This window comes from Limulus polyphemus, unplaced genomic scaffold (assembly GCF_000517525.1).
Source record: "Limulus polyphemus unplaced genomic scaffold, Limulus_polyphemus-2.1.2 Scaffold1362, whole genome shotgun sequence".
NCBI classification, from domain to species: Eukaryota; Metazoa; Arthropoda; class Merostomata; order Xiphosura; family Limulidae; genus Limulus; species Limulus polyphemus.
The window spans coordinates 25,027-46,445 of NW_013666972.1; the positions used below are offsets into that span (position 1 = coordinate 25,027).

At 31.3% G+C, this 21,419-nt stretch overlaps 1 protein-coding gene across 6 annotated transcripts in view; it reads left to right on the forward strand.

Annotated features, from left to right (window-relative positions):
• The window catches only part of LOC106463264 (nucleobindin-2-like), a 35,241-nt gene extending 17,213 nt beyond the window's left edge, over positions 1 to 18,028 (forward strand). For 3 of the 6 annotated variants that reach the window (XM_022390699.1, XM_013923279.2, XM_022390700.1), the window contains exons 7-14: positions 1,992 to 2,082; positions 4,433 to 4,491; positions 5,888 to 5,980; positions 8,816 to 8,905; positions 11,758 to 11,865; positions 13,093 to 13,263; positions 14,443 to 15,162; positions 16,769 to 18,028. In XM_022390699.1, the coding sequence (XP_022246407.1) occupies positions 1,992 to 2,082; positions 4,433 to 4,491; positions 5,888 to 5,980; positions 8,816 to 8,905; positions 11,758 to 11,865; positions 13,093 to 13,263; positions 14,443 to 15,162; positions 16,769 to 16,822 (1,386 nt within the window). In that variant the 3' untranslated portion in view covers positions 16,823 to 18,028. The remainder of the gene's footprint in view (positions 1 to 1,991; positions 2,083 to 4,432; positions 4,492 to 5,887; positions 5,981 to 8,815; positions 8,906 to 11,757; positions 11,866 to 13,092; positions 13,264 to 14,442; positions 15,163 to 16,768) is intronic. The other 3 variants (XM_022390703.1, XM_022390702.1, XM_022390701.1) reach the window with 3 other exon arrangements.
• The last annotated feature ends 3,391 nt before the right edge of the window (positions 18,029 to 21,419 follow it).

Consider the following 21,419-nt stretch of genomic DNA (forward strand, 5'->3'; position numbering starts at 1 on the left):
ACCTTATTTTCAATAAGCAATCCTGAAAAATATTTGGGGGTGCTTAACTTTTTTCCAGGTGTATATTACAAGGATGAATGCTCAGGTTTCACAGCCTCTTCTACAACCATCAGTGGTGATCTGTGTGATGTTCCTGGTTATTCTCTGTTGTTCTGCAGTGTAATTTCTATTGCAAGAGGAGTTGGTACAGTACGTTAAGGTTTCTCTTCTTGACATGCTTTCCAAAGTCTAACTGTGTGTGGAGATAAATTTCTTGGAGCCTGTTTGAGCAACCAAAAGACACATTAGTACTTACATCTTGCAGTGGAACTGGCATGTTGTCTTGGACTTTAGGCTGGATGCTTTGTCTTGAAGGAACCATGTTTTATTGGCATCCAGACTGTACAGAGAATAGTATTTCACCAAGAGATAGGCTTATTAATAACCACAACATGCTATATACCATTTCTTAAGTTTATCACCAGCAGGGGTCCTTCGTGTATTTTGGTAATTTTTATACTAAAAGGGGAGAAACATTATTGTTGAAATAAAGTTTGCAATGATAAAAATAATAACTTGGTTGGGTTTTAACTTTATGATAAGTGTATATTGAATGAGCTTTCAACTGGCCATCTTCGTACCAAGTGATACTCAATAAGAACAAAGTTTTATAAAATGCCGAATTGAACTACCAGTTTACAGAAATAATACATCATCTGCCATTACAACAGTATACAATATAGAATTACAAAGACGTAATTTCTCCACCAATACTGTATATGTAGAGAAATGTTGATTTCAAAGAGAGGAGTTTAAAGCTTGGTCAGTAATTATTGAACATAACTTTTGTAAGATTTTTTATCATTAATTTACATCTGTTAAAATTAAAACAGAAAATGTGACATGGTTTGAGAAAAATATTTCTGTTATTCGTCATAGATAAACTTTGGCTTTATTGTCAGCTTTAGAAAAAGAAAGCACTTGTCTTCACCACTGAAAATGTGGCTCACTTGCTTATTATTGAGAACAATTTCTTGTCATTGAGTTTTGTAGACTTGTGCATAGCTTACCTGATGTATTTAGCAATCCCAGTGACAGTTACAAGTACAGAATAATCATTTTCAAAATTGAAAAACTATAATGAACTGTCCATTCAACAGGAAATAGCTAGAAAAATCAAAGAAGCAACTGATGTAGTGATGGCTTTGCTGAGTAATGGGTTGCAATAATTTTAATTCTTCTACATTTATTGTTTAAAGGGCAAAAGGATAAAAGAAACTAAATGATTGCCTGTATTTGATTGGTAGTTTGATATAGTTATTCATTCCACTTATCTTAAAATCTTAGCAATAGCCTTATAATTTGAGGCTGCAAATTAACTGTGTTGTTTCAACATACAAGATGCTACTCGTGTGTTTGGTTGTGAGAGAAGAGTTGGGGATAGAGAGACAATCCTAAAGGCAAGTCTTGCATTTCATACCCTTGATACATAACAGTGTCAACTGAATTTTAGGTAGTTTGTAAAATTTTATTTTAGTCAATATTTAAAAAAAAAAAGATAATAAAGCATGTTAAAAATCTGTTTAGTAAATTTTAGATCCTGATATTTTTGTGAAACAATATGAACTTACTATACATGAGTTTGATTTTCTTTAATGATCACTGTTAAACTAATCTGTTCATTTAAATAAATTAAATTCTATAAAAAATTTTACATTTTTATACATTTTGGTGCTTAATGGCATTCTGAAAAAAAAATTGAGGTTACTTGGAAAAAATAAAATACTGTAAAATAAGACTTCAAATAATAATAATATGGAATTACAACAAATATTATTGGGTCTGATGAAATAAAGGGTTTTTAATACAGATTTCCAAAAATCAATTTAATGTGTATAATGTTTTTTGAAATAATAAATGTGGACAACTGCCAAGCTCATTAAGAATGTTAAACTTTAATTTGATGATCAAATAATAAAAAAAATATTACATATTTCATACCTTTCTTATAGGGTAGTAAACCTCAATTAGAGCAAGTATGGGAAGAAAGAGATCATATGTCTAAAGACGAGTTTGACCCCAGAGTGTTTTTTGCTATGCATGGTAAGTTGTATATGATAAAATAAGAACCCTTGTGCTGAAAAATGAAATGTTAAGGTTAAAAGATTACAAATGAGATTTATGAAAACAAAACACTAATTGTATTAGCAAGATTAACATACCATAAACACTTATAAATATAAAGTAACAGAACCTTTAACACTAAACATGTATCAATAAAATGTGTGCGTGTGCGAACACACCTCATGTTACCGTTGTGGTAAACTGTTTCTTACATTGTGGTATTGGGATATTCATGAAAATAATTCCAAAAAATGACAACAAAGAAAAAAACAATGAAACGTGAGTGAATAAAACAGGAATCTTTATTTTTACAATAATGTAGTGTCTGTACCTACATGCCCCCCCTTCTAGTGGCTCAGTGTTTTGTTTGAAAGGTTTTAATACAGCAAAGATATAGCCCATTGTGTAGCTTTGTGCTTAACAACAAAAAGAAACTTTATTTATTGGCCAGCTTCTATCTCATCATATGACAGAAACTGGCAGCCAGGGTGAAGAGGTTTCATAAAATGTTTGCGTAGGATAGGGATCATTGCAAGAATAATGAAATTACTACACTTTCAAGTGGAACCAGGGTCTTTTTATGGTATCCCACAATCCTTAATTATTTAGGCCAACAATCATTTCAGAAACTTTTTCAAGGGAGAACAACCCAACTCATTCAGATCAGTACTACCCCTTAAAATGAGCATAGGCTTACTCCAAGGTGCTTACCCAGAAACAGGTTCAAGCAGGTATAAGCTCTGTGGAACAGGTAAATGATTAACTTAAATTTATGATCTTCTTGTACCCAATTTATGTGGTAATTACACAGACACCATCTGCAAGAAAGTTCAGAAATTTTCTGAATACATCTCAAATAAGACATATTTTATACTAGTTATGAAGGGTAAACTATAATATTAATATAATCATGGTATTACCTTGCATTCTTTCGCTTTCTAGTGATTAAAACTCCTTTTTTTTACCATTTCTAACTAGTTATGATGTGTGAGAAAGATCATTCAGAATAATCTATTTGAGTTAGCATGCCTGAAATGTGAATTCGGGGGGGGTCATGGTTTGTCACAAAAATAAGCTCCACACTTTAGGGCTGCCATGGGTGTGCTATAAGAGTGATACTCAAATCCTACTGTTCAGTCAGACAAGAGTCGACAGTGCATGCTGTTAACTAGCTGTCTCTATTCTGTCGGTTTGAAAATAGGGATGGATTTGCACAGTTAGACCTTGTGTAGCCTTAAGAAATACTTCTAAAACAAATGATTTAGAGTTACAATTAATCAAATGTATGATATAAAATACAAAATTTGTGTGATGGGAAAATATAATATTGAACGGAGGGCTGAAAATTATAATTGTGAGAATATGAGGGAAAGAACTAGATTTTATCTTTAGCACAAGAAAAATAATTGAAATTCATAAAGTGACAGAGAGTAAGAGATAATTTTTAAAATGTTTACTTAAATGTTATAATTTCTGTGATTAAAACCTTCACTCGAATCTCAGTCGTTTTGTGATATAAATCGGAGATTTATTTTATCTTTGGTACAGGTAGAATAGTATATAGTAATACACAAGTCCATGGAACTTTTAATGCAAAGTTTGATGATTATGTCATCAATATTCTTAGTATCTTAGCCAGGAAGTTAAAAATTTGAACAGCTGAATAATTACTTGCTATGTAACAAGAGAGGGTAAACGTGTAATTAGAATCTTGTTCAAACTATTGAAGATTCTTGATTGTGAATATGTTTATGAAAGTGATGTCATCATAACTTGTCAAAGTAAGAATATGTACTTATGTATATTAGAAGTTATAAGAAAACCAAATATTGTTTAAGGTTATCATTGTGGTCATTACGAGTTAGTAAACATTACTTTGAAAGGATTATTTTGAATTTAAAAATTTCTACAATACTTAAGTTTGGTACTTAATGTTCTGTTTGTTTGTTTGTTTTTAATTATGCACAAAGCTACACAAGGGCTATCTGTGCTCTGCCCACCACGGGTATCGTTGTAAGTTCGCAGACATACCGCTGTGCCACTGGGGGGGCAAATAATGTTCTGTTCATTAGTTATTTTTATTTTAATGTTATCCTGTTATAACCATTTTTTTCAACTTAATAAATCCTTGTGGTTTAACTGTTATTCTTACATTAGTACTATGTTGTTAATTTTAATCTAATTTGAACTTTCACTTATCCTAGCTCAACTTCTAGATTCTTTTATTAGCTTTGTAAATTTTGTTAAAACTTTATTTTCAGTTGAAATTTCTTTGCATTTGTAATATGGTTTGAAAATTACTTAAAATAGTATTTATTTTATTCTAAAGACATTAATGGAGATGGTTATTTGGATGAAGATGAAGTGGAAGCCATTCTGAGTTTGGAAGTATGTAATTTTTAGTATTTTTTCCAACCAAATGTACTGTTACAACTCAAAATAATTCCATTGACAGTCTTAACCTTTTTATATTTATCATGAATTTTCCATTTGAATTAAGTTCTGTATTAAGAGTTTGTAATTTATTGTTGCATCAGGGTGTTTTTTTTTCACATTAGATGCTGTTTTTACATTAGCTAAGATATTATGTTTGTAATGGTTGGTTGTTTTGTACAAAATTTTATGTGTCAAAGACTTTGATACTGAAGATTAGTTTATAACAGCACTAAAATACAGAGATAAGAACTTTAACACTGGAAATAAGTTTTTATGTCGTAAGACTGAAAAACATAAATACTTTGTGTATACAACATTGAATAGGAGCATTGTTTGACACCTTGGATCACATCATAATGGCATTGGTTAGTTATTTGTTCAAAACCAAATGGTCTAAATCTCTGCTGCTAATTTAAGAATGCTAGCCTGTGTATGTATGTATGTATGCCATTCACTTGAAAAACCTTTTCGAGAGAGAATCCACATGTATTATATTCACAGTATTATTATATAATTTTGTGTCACTATGCCTCCATATTTTTCTTACCTATGACCCTCATATTTTAACACCTCAACGTTTGTTTTCTTAAATATTTTGACATGCCATGAAGTTCTGTTAAAAGCTGGTTCAATGGCTCAAAACTGTAGACTTGCCATTATGGGAAATGATGAAAAAATTCTGGAATTTTTCTTACTTTTTCAATTAGGAGATTCCTGTGTTTTTATTTTTTCTGAAATAATACTGTAAAAGATATTTCAAATCCAATCTAATCTGCTTGAAATCATTTCACAGATAATGGTAAAATGTACTAAAGTAACTTTTGTAACAGCTATAATGGGATAGTTTATGTATCAGTAAGTCCATAATATGAACAGATTGAACCTGTAACTAAGAATATGTTCTCAATGAAATTGCTTCGTTAAGTGTATTCAGTAAATAAATGGTGATACTGAACATCATTATAGTTGAATTCCGTTGTTCATTTGGTTGAGGATGAATTTACCTATAAAATCTTGTAGTTTAATTTTTTGGAGTGGTATACTTACACAAGCATGTTAATGAAGTAAACTGTGTTTTGCCATAAATGTAGGGACGTTCTCTTACAACTGATTTTGGTGAATCAGCAAATATTATTATTCTCTTTTGAAAATAAGTTTATCCTTGCATTTTAAATCAATCAAAAAAGTATTATCATTGGGATGAATAAATATCTTCTGTTTAATTTTTGAAGGAGAATATTATAGAAAAAAAAAACTATAGCAGAATGGTAGTTACATGGCACGCAAAGCACTAGCGTATGAAGAGGCGAGTGATATGACCATAGTAAAACATTTATGTATAATTTAGGTGAAGAAGATGTATGATCCTAATAATCCAGAGGATGATCCTGTTGAAATGATGGAAGAATACAACAGAATGAGGGAACATATTTATAATGAGGTAATCCTCTATCACTCTGTATGTAATTAATATGCTCACTTAAATGTGTTTTAAATGTAGTCCTAATAAAAACACTGCATGAATTGTGTAAACTTTTAAGGATTTTCACCTTTTTGTTATGCGAATACTGTTATTTTTTATTAATTATCTTTGTGGTTTGAGTTAGAAATTAATTTGGTCAAACAGTTCTAAATTCTCACTCATATTTAAATTGTTTTTTTCTTGTATACTAAAAAACAAGTTATATATATTGCTCTGTTATGAGTCTATATAAAACAAATGACTAAACTTAGTAAGGTAATGAAAGCAAAACTATTATAGTTGTTGAATATAGATATGATATTAATTGTATTATTCTACAATAAGTTAATGTATCAAAAGGTCTGATAAAAACCTGAAAGTAGCTCAATCCTACTTGGATAGAGTGTGAACTCTTGTTATTATTTCTAAACTTGGATGTAATAATGTTTTTGCACGAACATTTAAGTCATAATGGGCATCACAGTAAAATACAGAAATTGGTTTTAGATCAATTCTATTCTATGCAAATTTTTTGTTTCCGGGTTCATGTGTATGCGTCTGTGTTTCCATTTCCACTCACTTATCTTGAACTAATACATGGATGTGCACAATATGAGAACTCATTATGGGACAGTCCGATTCCAAGTCCGGATTCTAAATCACTTTGAAGCATTTTTGTGAGTTTCAGTTAATAACTTTGTAAAGTGTGATCAGATTTGTACCAAATTTCATGGGCACATTAAGAATAAGACTCCTCATCTCACACTACAAAAAATGATCCAGGTATTGATCATTCTGGATCTGAGAAGGATTTTTTGAAGGTGAAATTTTACATTATCCAATTAAAATGCATGCAATCTCGAAATAGAGCGGTGTGTGGAAGATATGAAATCTCTCTGCTCTTGTTGTATTTAATATTTTTGTCTAATTATTTTTTAATTCAATGTAATCAGGTTATACTATGTTAATGGTTTTGCTATAAACTACAGACAAGCTCTACAAAATTTTCATTTAATAATGAGTTATCTATTCTTAAGCAAAACTACCCATGGGGAAAAGTTTAATCTATCAATTTAAATTACTTCATGGACTTTAAAAAGGTTGTGTTGCACTCTTGGTTTCATTCAGAGCCAAAGCTCTGAGCTACTTATACCGCCTACCACAAAAAGTAATTGTTATAGTCATGCTAAGAACAACTCAATAATAACATACGGTAAATCTACAATTTTATTCTTTAAGTTACGTCACATTTGGAAATGTGAATGATAGGGTGATTAATTCCTAACAATTAAATGTAGTATATACTTCTTGTGAAATAAAATTTAGCATCAACATCATTCATGCCTGTTCTCCCATCATTTCAAAAGCAAATGTTGAACTTTGCCTGCATGTGCAGCTTTTAAACGCAAGACAGACATCTCAGGATTATTTATACTAATTAGATTATCTATATACCTGCAAGTTAAGGCACAATTGTCCAGGTTTATACAATTTTCAGTAAACCTATTCTCATAAAAATATGTTTATATATGTATTGTGAACTGTAGTGTCTGTCCAAGCATTTAAATAATTTTATTAATACTATTTATCCAGTAGAATTAGAAATTGAAAGTACTTTAATTTCTAATGCAGAGGCGCATTGTTTAGACCTTGAAATTAAAGTAATTGATAATGATATCAATCTAAATGTTTTTGATAAAAGAAAATATTTTTCTTTTACAATATATATATATATATATATGGCTTACCCTTTTTTAATAGTAATATGCCATACTCTTCTGTCATAAGTATTATAACTTCGCAATTATTCAGATTTTATAAAATCTGTAATAAAGTAATATTTCGTTATTAATGTTGAAATATTAATGTAGAAATTAATATTCGATGGATTTAATGAAGAAACTCTGAATAAAATTAGTAAAATATTCTGTGATAAATATAAGAACATATTAAATAAATATATAAAAAAGTAAACATTAAGAAGATTTTGCTGATAATTTCCAATAAGTATTTTTAGTTTTAATAAGGTCATTTAAACAACTTGGCATTACTTTTATGTGAATGAACACCTTATCACATATAAAGGCTTATGTAGAGTCTGAAAATTGGTAGCTACAGTGGATTTAATGGGTAGTAGTTGGGAGTTATACTAGTTATTTTAGATAACTTGGTTGGGATTTTATACTTGTATAATTTGTTTACTGTGCTACTAATTAGTGTTTTACTACAATGGGGGCTGGAATGCCAACCTCAGGGGGTAAGATTACCTTACTTACCCCCAAGTGGTAGTACATGATTTTGTCTTTCTTTATTTGTTCATTTATTTTACTTTGGAGAGCAGTCACCTTCCCACAACTGTCTGCAGGTAGTGAAGGGTAATATAGATGTGGGATGTTGTAAGCTAGAGCACCCACATTTTGCTCTCCAAATTTCTACTTTTTGATTATTTTTTTAAATCTCTTCATGTGAAACTAGCGAATGGAGGTTAATTGATAGATGGTGTATCCCCACCACAATGTGGGTCCTACTTCTGCAGTCACCTTCAAACTTAGGACACATTTTATATCCTACATAGGTAGCCTGTGCCCTGGGTATTCTTTTGATTTGTGCAGCATCTTGATTTGACTTTTGTTTAGGCTTGTTTTTGTTCACTTTGATGTCATTTATCACAGGTTTGGAGTTGCTGTTTTTAACGCAGTCCTAGGTTAAACAACTTTATATGACTGACTATAAATTACTACTAATAAAATAATATTTGAATTTAAAACTTGTATTAGACTTCAATACAAAATCAGAAGGTAAACTTTTTTTTAGGCTGATAGGGACAAAGATAAACGTATTAGTCAAAAAGAGTTTATGGAGTTGACCAAAAAACGAGATTTTGAAGAAGATGACGGTTGGAAGGTAAATATTTTCAAAATAATATACCAAACATATTTAATTTTTAGATACATTAATATTAGTAAAATTGTAAATTAATATAGTATTAGTAATATAGCTCTTAAGACCAACCAGAAATTCTTGCCTTTCTAGAAAAACGTATTCATGAAAGATGAGCAAAACATTGCATGTCGTGAATTTTGTATAAATGAAAAATATTTTAATTATTCACTTAGTTATTTTAAACATGAATTTTGGTTTTCACATGTCAGCCAGTGATGATGCCAGTGTTGTTAAATTCTCTGAAATGTACTTAAAACAATTTTCTGGCTTCATCATTGTTAATCTTGTTATGTGATGGCTTTGATCAAGATATTTTTCCAGGTGAAAAATTTTAGCTGCATGATCATTTAATCCTTCAGTCTCTCATTGTACACTCGTTCTGAGAAAAGAAAAGTAAAAATATAAAATCCTTTATTTTTCATGAAGTTATCATTTCCCCCCTCTTAAGTCATAGTATGGTGGCCTCCATTACTGCTGACATTAACTCATTCCTTAAGCCAATCACCCTGTAAGAAAAATAATACTGATTTAAATATACCAGCAAATAATAAATATGAAATTAAAGTTTTCTTAGTTTTTATTAACATCATTTTATTTCATTAAATAATAACTAGAATCTAGCCTGTCTTTTCCCAAATCTTAAACTTTTATTCCTTTCTGGATGCAGCACAAAGAAATCAGAGGCTTTCATCGTATTGATCCATTGGATAATCTTGTAAGCTTCAATAGGATTATTTCTTAACCTTCTTTTCTCAAGTAGCATTGCCCTTCTCTGAACTCCATTTCGATAAGTCAATATTCTTTCTTAAAGAGAAACTGTACACAATACTCTAAGTGAGGCCTAACCAGTGATTTTAACATGGAGATAATTATATCTCTCGACTGGTTATCAGAATTACTATCAATATACCCTAATATTCTACTAGAAATATAGCACTGCCTCAACATCTTGAGAGAATTATCCTCCACTATTCCAAGCTGTTATTGAGTAGGTTCCTGTTTATATTAAATATTACTCAAATTATGATAACCCAGGTGTATGACCTTGCACATACTATAATTGTAAAGCTTTTTTTTATAAAATAAGAATTTTTCCCATTCAAGAAGTCTTAATTTTTGGGGCAACTCTTATTATCTTTAAAAGTAGGAGTAATAATATTAGCAACTGTTTTATACTCACATCTGCATTCTGACCTACCAATGAGAGAGAGAGGGTTATATATCTGATTCTCCCCATAGTGAGGTTATGTTTGCTTTTTTGTATCATATTTCACTAAATGTTTTTTTTCATTGAACTCTAGAATTTGTTCCACTGCAGTATTGTTTAGTTTCACCACTTGCTTTGCTTAATTCTGGTGAACAATTTAGTGAATTGGATAAAAATACACTGATTTTTCTCTAATAAAAGATAAAATTTTGGGATATTGAAAATAATTTGAAATTATATTTACTATGCTTTATTTAACTGGTTTCAAGATTAGATTACTTGCTTTCACAGTTGAGGTGAAAGTTAGGTTTTTCAGATAAGCATAGTTAAGCCTCTTTGGTGTTTAAAACTAATAGCAATTTTATGCATGAGAATACAGGGTTGAGTATGTTATATGAAAACCATTTTGAATATGCAAATCAGCATGTAGTGTTACAACCACAGTGATTATAAATTTATAGTGGAATGGTATGTACTGTTTGGCTTAACGTGGGTAGAGTGATGCCACTAAAAATTGATCAGTTTTGGGAATAGTATGTAGCAGCTCTTTCTGATGCAAAATATTCATATACAGAGATCATAAATATGTGTTAAAATTGGCGACTTAGAAATTTTAAGAGAGGGTTAACTTTTGTACTTGAGATTGAGAAAAAAGGGATTTGGATCAAATTGGGGTACCAAGTGTACTGAGTTTTTTTTTTACATGTACATAATCCTTTATAATTTTAAAAAAGTTTCCTAATAAGTGTAGAAAAGTTATACATACACTCTAGGCAACAATACAAAACATAATCGAGGAGGATCTCTGTCTGGAAACGAGGCTAACAGGGTATGGCCTCACCAAGATACGACTTCCAGTCATACCTTCTGTTCAAATATTGCATGGAGAATGAAATGGGTATTTATTTGATTCTATATGAAGACATACTGGGCAAGACTGTGCGATCAACTGTTAAAACGACCATCATTATTCTACACTATATGGCTTATGGAAAGTAATAATTGAACAGTGGGAGGCTTTGGACAAGAAAGCCCGATGATGGGGGGGGGGGGGACTTGTACAATGGAAACTATGCTTCAGGGTTCTTATCAAAATGGTGGTTCAGATAGAGCATGACCAGATATGGCAACATGAACTTTAACAAAATGGTGAGGCTTCCAAATCACTTTAATATATTGTACTCAACCCTCTATGAGTGGGAACACTGTTAAGATGCTTGTTCCAAAAATACAAGTTGTAATGCAGCTTAAGGTGTCTCCATAAATAGTTAAATATAGATATATAATTTGATCCTATTATTACATGTAATATCATAGTTTTGTAAAAGGTTTCATAGAAAAGTTAACTAAGTTCTTGTTTTTTAAGTGGAATTTAAGAACGTTACATATTCCATGAAATTGTCTCACCAGAATGTCAACTTTCTATATTATAAACATTTACCTTAAAATGTTTTGTATTTTGAGATATTTTCAAGTCCTTATTTGCATGTTTAATGACTTTCTTTTACATTTTTACATAAAATAATGCTTCACGTACTTAGAAACAAGTGTAAATTGTCTTATTTATTTGAGATGTAATATTTTATTGGAATATTAAATTTTTTAGGGTATAGATGAACAGAATATATTTACAGAAGAAGAATTCAAAGAATATGAAAGACAAAGAGCGATACAAATGCAGAAACATTTTGAGGCTCAGAGACAGGCAGCCATTGTAAGTTGATTATCTTAAATAGCTGTATTTTAATTACAATTTAATGATCTATGTAGGTTTTGTGCAGTTAGCGTATTCCAGTCATTAGTGTACTGAATATGTTGTTGGAGAAGTTGAATAAAACTTGTATTTCATCTGGATATTTTTAATAAACCTTTTAGATTAGCAAAGTTCTCTGTAAATATTGTCCCCTACTGGGAGAGTGGTAAGTCTACAGATTTACAATGCTAAAATCAGGGATTCGATTCCCCTCGGTGGACACGGCAAATATCCCAATGTGACTTCGCTATAAGAAAAAATACTGTAAATATTAGACACCCCCCCCCCCCCCCTTGCAGTGAGTGGTGAGTTTTGGGTTTATAACACTAAAAACAGGTTTTGGTACCTGTGGTGAGTAGACCACAGATAGTCCATTGTGTAGCTTTGTACTTAACAGTAAATAAAGAAATACAAGTAATGTTTACTTTTCAGTAAATATTGCAAGAGTTTCAGGCATTTACTCTAAATTTCAGCTATTTCTATTTTGTTGATCAGTGGTATGCATTTATTCTTGTTATAGCGACATCTACATCATCGTTAATTTTCTTCAGCTTGGTATTTTTATTGTCTTCTCTCAAAGCAATGCTGCTTTAAGGAGTCATACAAGGCACTATAACTTTTCAGTTGCTCAGTTTTTTGCATCATTTGGAGTGAAAACAATAGACAATAAAGTAATAATTTATTTCCACGAGTCGATTTCTTCAAACTTTGTTACGCAAATTAGCTTCTTCTGACCTACCTTCTGTCCTTGATTTGTATTTCCTCTGTAGACTTGTCATATTAGTATTTCTCTTTTCTTTATTTCAGAGGAAATAATATTTAGGCATGGCGAGGTGCTTAAACAGTGAACTTGTATATTTGGGGTAGGGATGGGACTAAGTATTGCAGAATTTGGATATATGAAAATACAATGGTAATTTATAGCCAGTGGTATTTCAGAATTATATACTGACAAGTGAAGATTCTAATTTATGTAGAGATTCATTGTTAGAGCTGTTATTTGTTGTTTATCCTGGTTTTCCATCTCTAGAATTATTATTTTTTAAATACAATGGAACATAGTCTGTGAGATTAATTTCAGCCGTTAACAGAGAAGAAAGTTTTATGGTAGACAAGTGTTTGTAATATATGAATGTAACTGAAGTGGAAGAACTTTTACTTGAATCTTGTACATTTAATCTGCAACAGAATCAGGGAAGTCCATCACAGTACATCCAGTATCCTCCTCCTCCTCAGTATGGTATACCATCCCAACATGGTGTCGCACAACAACATCGTGGTTTACCACCACAGCACTTAGAACCTCATGCAATTCCACCAAAACAATATTATGGCTATCAACTCCAAGACCAATATGGGGTAAGTTAACAAGTCTACGCTAATATTACTATGCTAATAATCTTCTTTCAAAATTATGTATTTAAGTTTAAAACTTTATTTACAAATTTTTTTGATGTTCCAGGAGAATTTTAACTTTTAAAATAATATACTGATTGACAAAAATGAAATTTCAGAATTCCTATTGTTTGTGTAGATTTTATTTTAAGAAATATATGCAATTTTTTTATCATGTCACTACATCCATTATTTTGACAGGTTTAACTTTATGAAACCTAAAACTTAGTGTGTGTATAAAAGTGAACCTCACATCAAAAGAAAGGTTAGAAATATAAGAAAAATTACAAATTTTTAACAGGTGAACTCTACCTTGAGATGGGGGATTGTTTTTATTATCATAATGAACTCTTAGTTTGAAAAGGTTTATTATTGGTGGAGAAAAATTAGCCATGTCTTTTTAAGTTTTATAAATTCTAAGTTCTCTTAAACAAATTTCTGAAAGGTAGCACAAAGGATTTTATCTAGCATTATTTAAAATATTTAGAGTAACTATATATTTTGTAAAGTCTATTAGTATGAAAAATTGATTTGTGTATGAAATTCTAAAAAATTAAATTAACTTATCCAGAACTTTGTTGGCATAATTGTTATAATAGTTTAACAGATTTGGTATATACTGTTTGTTTTTTGAATACATCATAAGTTTATGAAAAAAAAATAATGTTAATTTTAATCAATAATACTAGTTGTTGTTTTTTTTATTACCTCTTATCAAAGGTAGGCAAACAACAATTTAAAAGCATACTAAAAAGTTTTATTGATGGTGGAACATACTACATATCTTAACAGAACATGTAGTATGTTCCACCATCAATAAAACTTTTCCTTATGCTTATAAATTGTTGTTTTCCTACCTGTTATTATATTGGCATAATGCGCTTCCTTACTGAAGTACCTCTAGTCAATTATATAATATGGTAAAATGTTTTGTATGTGAACCAAATTTAATTTCTTAAACACATAATGATAAAGTCACATAAGGAAGGTAAATTTAATGAGAGAGTTGACTGAGACATTTATCTTTATGGCCATGTCAAGATGGCATCCAAGCCAAATTAAGTTTGTTTGACAGATTTGAACAATTTTGATTTAGTGTATTGTACAAGAAATAGAACATAAATATTCAATATATTTCTTTAGCAGGCTAAGCAACAGTTTCAGGGAACACCACAGTTCCAAGGAGTGCCACATTACCAACAAGGAGGACTTTCACCACAACAACAGCATTTCCAAGGAGTGCCACAGTATCAACAAGGGGCACTTTCACCACAACAACAGCAATTTCAGGGTGTGCCACAATATCAACAAGGGGCACTTTCACCACAACAACAGAATTTACATGGAGTGCCACATTACCAACAAGGAGGACTTTCACCACAACAACAGAATTTCCAAGGAGTGCCACAGTATCAACAAGGGGCACATTCACCACAACAACAGCAGTTCCAAGGAGTGCCACAGTATCAACAAGGGGCATATTCACCACAACAACAGCAGTTCCAAGGAGTGCCACAGTATCAACAAGGGGCACATTCACCACAACAAAAGCATTTCCAAGGAGTGCCACAACATCTACAAGATACACTACCACCAAAAGATCAGTTCAAAGTATTACCACAACATCAACAAGGCATACCATTACCTCAACAGCAACAGGGAGTTCCTTCACAGGATAATAGAGTACCTCAGAAAGAAATAGTTACACAACATCAGCAACAACAGGAAGTGTCACAACAGCAACAGGGAATAGCTTCACAGGAACATAAAGTACCCCCGAAAGAAACAGTTACACAACATCAACAACCACTTTCTGTAAAAAAACCTGAACAAAAGAGCCAAGATGCTTTGTCACAAGAAAAGGTATTCTTATCAAACTAAAATATTATAGTTACCTCTGTAACCATTCTAGAAGAAATGTATAAATAGATATAAATAATTAATGTGTCAAGAAATGATGATGTTTAAACTACTTTCATCACCCTTTAAAAGATTTGTTTCAGATGACTTCCACTTTTAAGGGAGAAATGTACCATTCCTTCTTGCCTCACATGCTAGAATGCTAATTAAATGTGAATAATCTGTTAAATTCTTCAATTTATTAAATTGATTGCCCTGTAATTTAAAAATAAATTTGCTCTTTATAAGTGATGGGGGGGGGGGTTAAAATTTTAGCATGGGAGTTTAGATGCATGCTGTATGTGCACATAATTAGTATTTATAAGTCAAGTTGAATATAGAAAGATAACAGCTAAGTCTCCAAAACCAAATTATGATGGTTTGAAATTCTTAATTTGATAATATATTTGTCATATTTTAATTCAAACTTACTTTAATTTAGTAAATTTTTTCTCGAATGAAATATGAGTATACCACTTACGATTTCAAGACAATAAGAAAACACTTTAGGTTTAAGACTTCATAACTTTTAACCCTTTGAGTCCACAATTAAATTTCGGGTGGGTTCTCAAAGTGTCAATTATCCACTAAAAATGAAATGTAGAATTTGTCTTTTTTTTTAAGTACATTTTAAATATCAAAATCCAGTAGTTTCACTTTTGCTTGGTGATATACGCATGCACAGTTATAAGGCAGAAAATTCAACGATGTGCGAGTATCCCGATTGTTGCACTTAGAGGAAAAGTTTTTGTGACACCTTGGGGTAAATCTCCTTGTTTCATCAAATGGCTATAAATGTCAAGTTGGGTAAATCCGATTTAGCATCCAAAGGGTTAAGGAACTTACCTACAGCCAAGGCCATCTTATGACCTTTGAGCACAGTTTAAATAAGGGACCCCTAACCAAGTTATAGGGAAAGATAAATAGTAATTGTGTTCTACCTTGGAAGTTCTGTTTGTTTTTTAGTGGAAACATGAATTTTTGAACATTTCTGCTAGAGCCCTTTTTTATTTAGGGATCTTTGGCGCATGTGCTCAGTTTGCCTTTTCCTTAAGACATAAATCCTTGGGCCTGGGACAGATCTTTTGTTTGAGCTTCCCGTCTGAGCTGTTGTATTTTATACATGTGAAGCATTGGTGTATACCAAGTAGGCTGTTGTCTGTGCTCAGGATAAGTTGTTTGGCTGTCCATCCCTGTGGGGGGTACTGCATAAAGCTGTACAAATTGTTTTATTTCTTCTAATCCACGAATATTCAAAAAACTTACAAGTAATCTCATCTTTTTTTTATTCTTTTATCCATTAATCATGTAATAAAATTTGTTGCTGTTATTGTAATCGTATTTTAGTAACAAGTTTTGTACAAGATGTGTAAATAGCCTAAACTTCTCTCATTGTTTTATTGAATTTAATTTGAAACAATTCTTTTCCACACGGGTCATGTTTATAAATTAATTGTAATTACACTTCTGTAATCATAATTCATTATGAAAATAGTAAGCGTTTAGCGATCATTCACAGAAAACTTAAACCTTAATCTAATAAACCTTTATATTACTGATTTACTTCTAGCCAGACGCCCCAGTGAATCAGGCATTACAAGAACCCCAACAACAGAAACCATAATTTGACACATCTGGAGATACGATGGTTGTGTTTATAAAACCACAAAATGCTAAGTAAATTGTTTTCATCATATTAGTTTTCAAGTCTTGTGATACTGTTTGTTTTATTGAAAGTATCTGTTTTAAAAGTGGTGTTATATTTTTGTACACCTACTTAGAAGAAAGTAGTTCTGTTTTAATCCAAATTAGTTGAATGTAAAGACTACTGGAGAAAAACTACAGAAAGAAGGTATTTTTGAAAAGTGAAGTATATGTATGCAGACTACAATTAAAACATTGGGTGATAAATAGTCAGGGAAAACTTTATATAATGGTTAATTACTAACTTTTATAGCTGTATACAATCTTAATTATTTGATTATTACTTTCATGAAAATGTTATTGTGGTTTTACTTATTTCAAAGGTTGTGAATAACGTTAGGGGGTTTAACTGCAAAATAACTTAATCTAATTGGTCCAAAGCTTACCTAAGAATAATAAATTATTTAGCAGGTCTTTATTTCTGTCACGAGTGATTTTGAATTGTTGTTAACAGATTAATATTAGTAATGAAGCTTCATCAACTGCAATCTTACAAGCTTTCAAAAGAATTGGGGACCCCCCCCCCCCCAGAAGAATTAAAAATGTCTGACTGAACTTTAAAAGTTCAACCTGATTCAACTAAATAATCTTTCATGGTGATGCCTACTTGAGCTGTAATCAGAAAATCTTGCTCGACACGTTGATTAAATGCACAAAGATAACCATTTAAAGGAAAAAGAAAATGCTATCTGTTTAGAATTTTAGTGATAGATCTTGGTTGTTTTTTTTATATCTTGAATCTTGCTCATGTGTCAAATAATTTAGAAAGGTCACACCTTTTTTTGTAAATGGTTTGATACATCCTTCTAATTCATAAAGAATGTATACAATTATTAGTTAAGGGTTACGAGATACATAACTTGAAAGAAAACAACTTGTCATATGCTCTAATACTTTTTTATGAATGACTTGTTAACATGTTGTCTCTTAACTGAAAATTAAATATTTTTGTAATATGTATTAATTATCATGACATTGACAACAACCTCTACTTTTATTGGCATTTTTCTTTGAGAAATTATTTCTCCAGTATTTAGTAATGTTTCGATGTATACAAGTTTCTGACTTCTGGTAAATGATAAAATCTGTATTTTTGTTGGTTTACAATAAAAATTTTCTTACTGTTTTGAGATCTCGCAGTGACATGTTTCTAGCACTTTAGAGCTTGCCCTACGTGGTTTCTAGAAACCTACCTTACAATGAACCCTTGTTTTTGGAATGAAAAGTGCAGTTTTACTATACATCTAGCCTCAGAGCTACTAATGATGTAAGTGATATAATACTTAATTTAAAAAAAAAAAGTTATATCCAATTGTAGGGAATATTTATAAGTGATAAATATCTATTGGTTATTGTTTCTAGTTGTGTATTAAAATGTCTGGTCAATATTAGTGTAGAATATTACTGTGGTTCCTAGAAAGAAAGTGTATGACAGAATGATTAAGATTTCAAATCTGAATGAATTGAAAAATTTGTATTGTGTAGTTTCACTCTCGTTCAGCTTCAGAAGTGGACGTGCAAGGGAAGATAAAGAATTAAGAATGTGACCCAAAAGTTAGGAGAGACTTTAAAAAAGTTTTGTTAGATTAGAGAAGCTACTAACTAATAAAGAAATAACACAATCATGGATTCTAGTATCGCCATTACTAGTGTTGAAAAAGCCGTGACTTAAGAAGCAGAATTTTGTTGAGGCCATTGGTTGAGACTACTACTGTTAGTCATTGCCTGAGTTATTAGTAGTTTTCACCACTCGCAGATTTAACCTCTGAACTGATCGTGTAGGTTACAACACGGTTTATTGATTTTATTAACTTTTAGTTCATTCCAAGTTTTGAGGCTTTAACGCACCTGAGGTTGTATCTTTGATGCTTGAGTATTAGACTATGACTTTTATAAACTCTGGAAACCAGATAAAAAGATGTCATTCTGGACAGGTAAAAGTTTGCAGTGAAGATGGTTGTGGTTACTTTAAGGGTTAGAAGCCCTGTGATAACCAATGATATCAACCTATAATGATGCTAACTGAAGTTCCAGAAGTGTTTTCACAGAACTGTAATGACTTTATCTCTTTCAGTGGACAACCATGTTGGCAGGTAATAGCTCGTTATAGTTCTGTACGTTCAGCTCCAGTAGGATTCACATAAGATGCCAAGTTATCTCTGTAATCCTGTAGGTAGCTCAACATTGAGGCATTAAAGACTTATGGTACATGGGTTGGAAGAATTATTTTGCACACAGTGTTGATGTTCTTGGTTTCTTTTCACAGTGATCAGGATTGTATGTTGTACCACACCAGGAAGATGGAATGTTGGTATGGAAACTGAGTGCTGTTTAGTGAAATATATAAAATACAAAATCACAATTATTGTTCTACTTGCTTCTTCAGTGGGAATGATGTGGTGTTGAATCGGTAAGCCATAAATGAAAGGAGTTGTATTATAAATTCATTTATCGTGTGTGGTAAGAAAGTGATTTTAGATCTGTTTCGCAGTCACTGGCGATGTGATGATAAGCTCGATCCAATTTACCAAGTATACCATTCAATTACCCCCACAAAATTACCTGTGAGAAGCTGAAGTGTGATGGTAAAGAGACAATATGATTCGAATGATGACATATCTGAATTCCACTGTGGTAATATGGTACGGTTATAAAACTGTAAAAATGGGAGGTAGATATCTTCAGAATTCAGTGGTAAGCAGGATGTACTTTTCATACTTGTAATAGCAGGCATGCTAATATAAAGATTGTATATCGTGATTGAATTTGAAAAAGGCCAGCTGGTTATTAATGGAACTGGTCAAATTGAATAATTATTTATCGCAAGAACAATCTTGAGGTATGAATCCAACACGTACCAGATGTGGATCATTATATATTGCAAATCAATTACACTGTATAATATTAATACCACTTGGAAACGTATACATTTATTTACATAATGTTTCATGCACAATGGCCTTCCTTGGGTGCATTAAGTCTCAAAAACAAGAATGAGCTAAAGGTTTGATTCTATTATATAATACAACTGTACCAAAATTGCAGTATATGTATTAATGGAAGTTATGTAAATCTAATACAGACTGTAGTAAAAAGTCCAAATAGACATCTTGGAAATATTCTGAATAGAGCCATGCTAAAAAAAAAAGTGGATAAAATTGATCATGAAACGAGCTTGTTTGTTTTGTTAAACTCAAGGGCTTTATGGGATATCTGCCTGAGCTGTTCCTTATTTAGATAGACTGGACAAAAGGCAGCTAATCAACACCACCTGTCGTCAACTCTTGGGCTACTCTTTACCAATAAATGGTAGGATTGACCACCACATTATAATGCCCCCAAGCATAAAAAAAAGTATGCATGTTCAGTGACAGGATTCAATCCCATAACCCGTTAACATCAAGAGTACATACGTAAAATTGCAACACAACAACAAAAAATCCAATTGTGCTTAATCTGAGCAAATGAAGCAACATTCCCAAAGGTACAGAAGTATTGCAAACATTTTTATTGCAACACCTACTCACTTATAGTGGAACCTCTATTGTAGGACCATAATTCACTTATTACATCAGAGGTTCATACTCGTCATTATCCAAATGTCTGTTCTATTGTATCATTTACAGGTACTGCAGTCAACTATATATATATATATATATAGTTGCACGTCAACAGAAAGGGCCTGAGAATAATAGTATTACATGTTGTTTTGGAAGCTAAATCAGTACGACAAAAAGCTAAATATGAAACTATGTATTTAACTTCCACTGTTATGAATGAAAGATTTTCATTTGCATAAGTTTAACTGACACATTTTTAACCTCACTTTCTTGATACTTTTTTAAATAATTTTTGATTGCCACCAGCATACTACTTTATACATTTCTGTATACAAGTTCAGGTTTCTAAATCTACTGCAGATTGACTTTTATCACTTTTTATTTTTTAAATCACTAAGATACTTTAAGAGTGCATTTAAAACCAGTTTATTTATTGTTATCACGGTAACTTCTACTCTTGAATTACAGTTATAACCTAATTCTATTACAGTTAAAACTTTCTATGTTAGTATTAATTTTTATTTTTCAAAAATCTAATACTTTATTTGTACTATATAATCTTGCTGTTTTATTATTATGATTACTAGCAGAAATACTGCCCATAGGGTGGTTGTTTGTACTACTAATTACTAGTTGTAGTATTCATACCTCATCAAAAAAAAAATTTAGAAAAAAGTGAACATTTTCTAAACTATTTTTTTGCTGGGTAGTATTGCAAGGAAAAAAGTGTTCGGATTTTAGACATACGCAACTCATTGCATCAAATTAATTCAATGTACAGTACTCAAAATTTTAATAAATTGTACTGACATAAACTGTAATGTTTCTATATATTAAAAATGGTAGTGTTTAATTTTTTTTAAGAACTCCAGTTTCTCAGAACTCCATTGAAAAATTACATCAATACATTACAGTCCTAGTGAAAGTCATATTCCTGTCGTGAGGAGAGTACTTTTA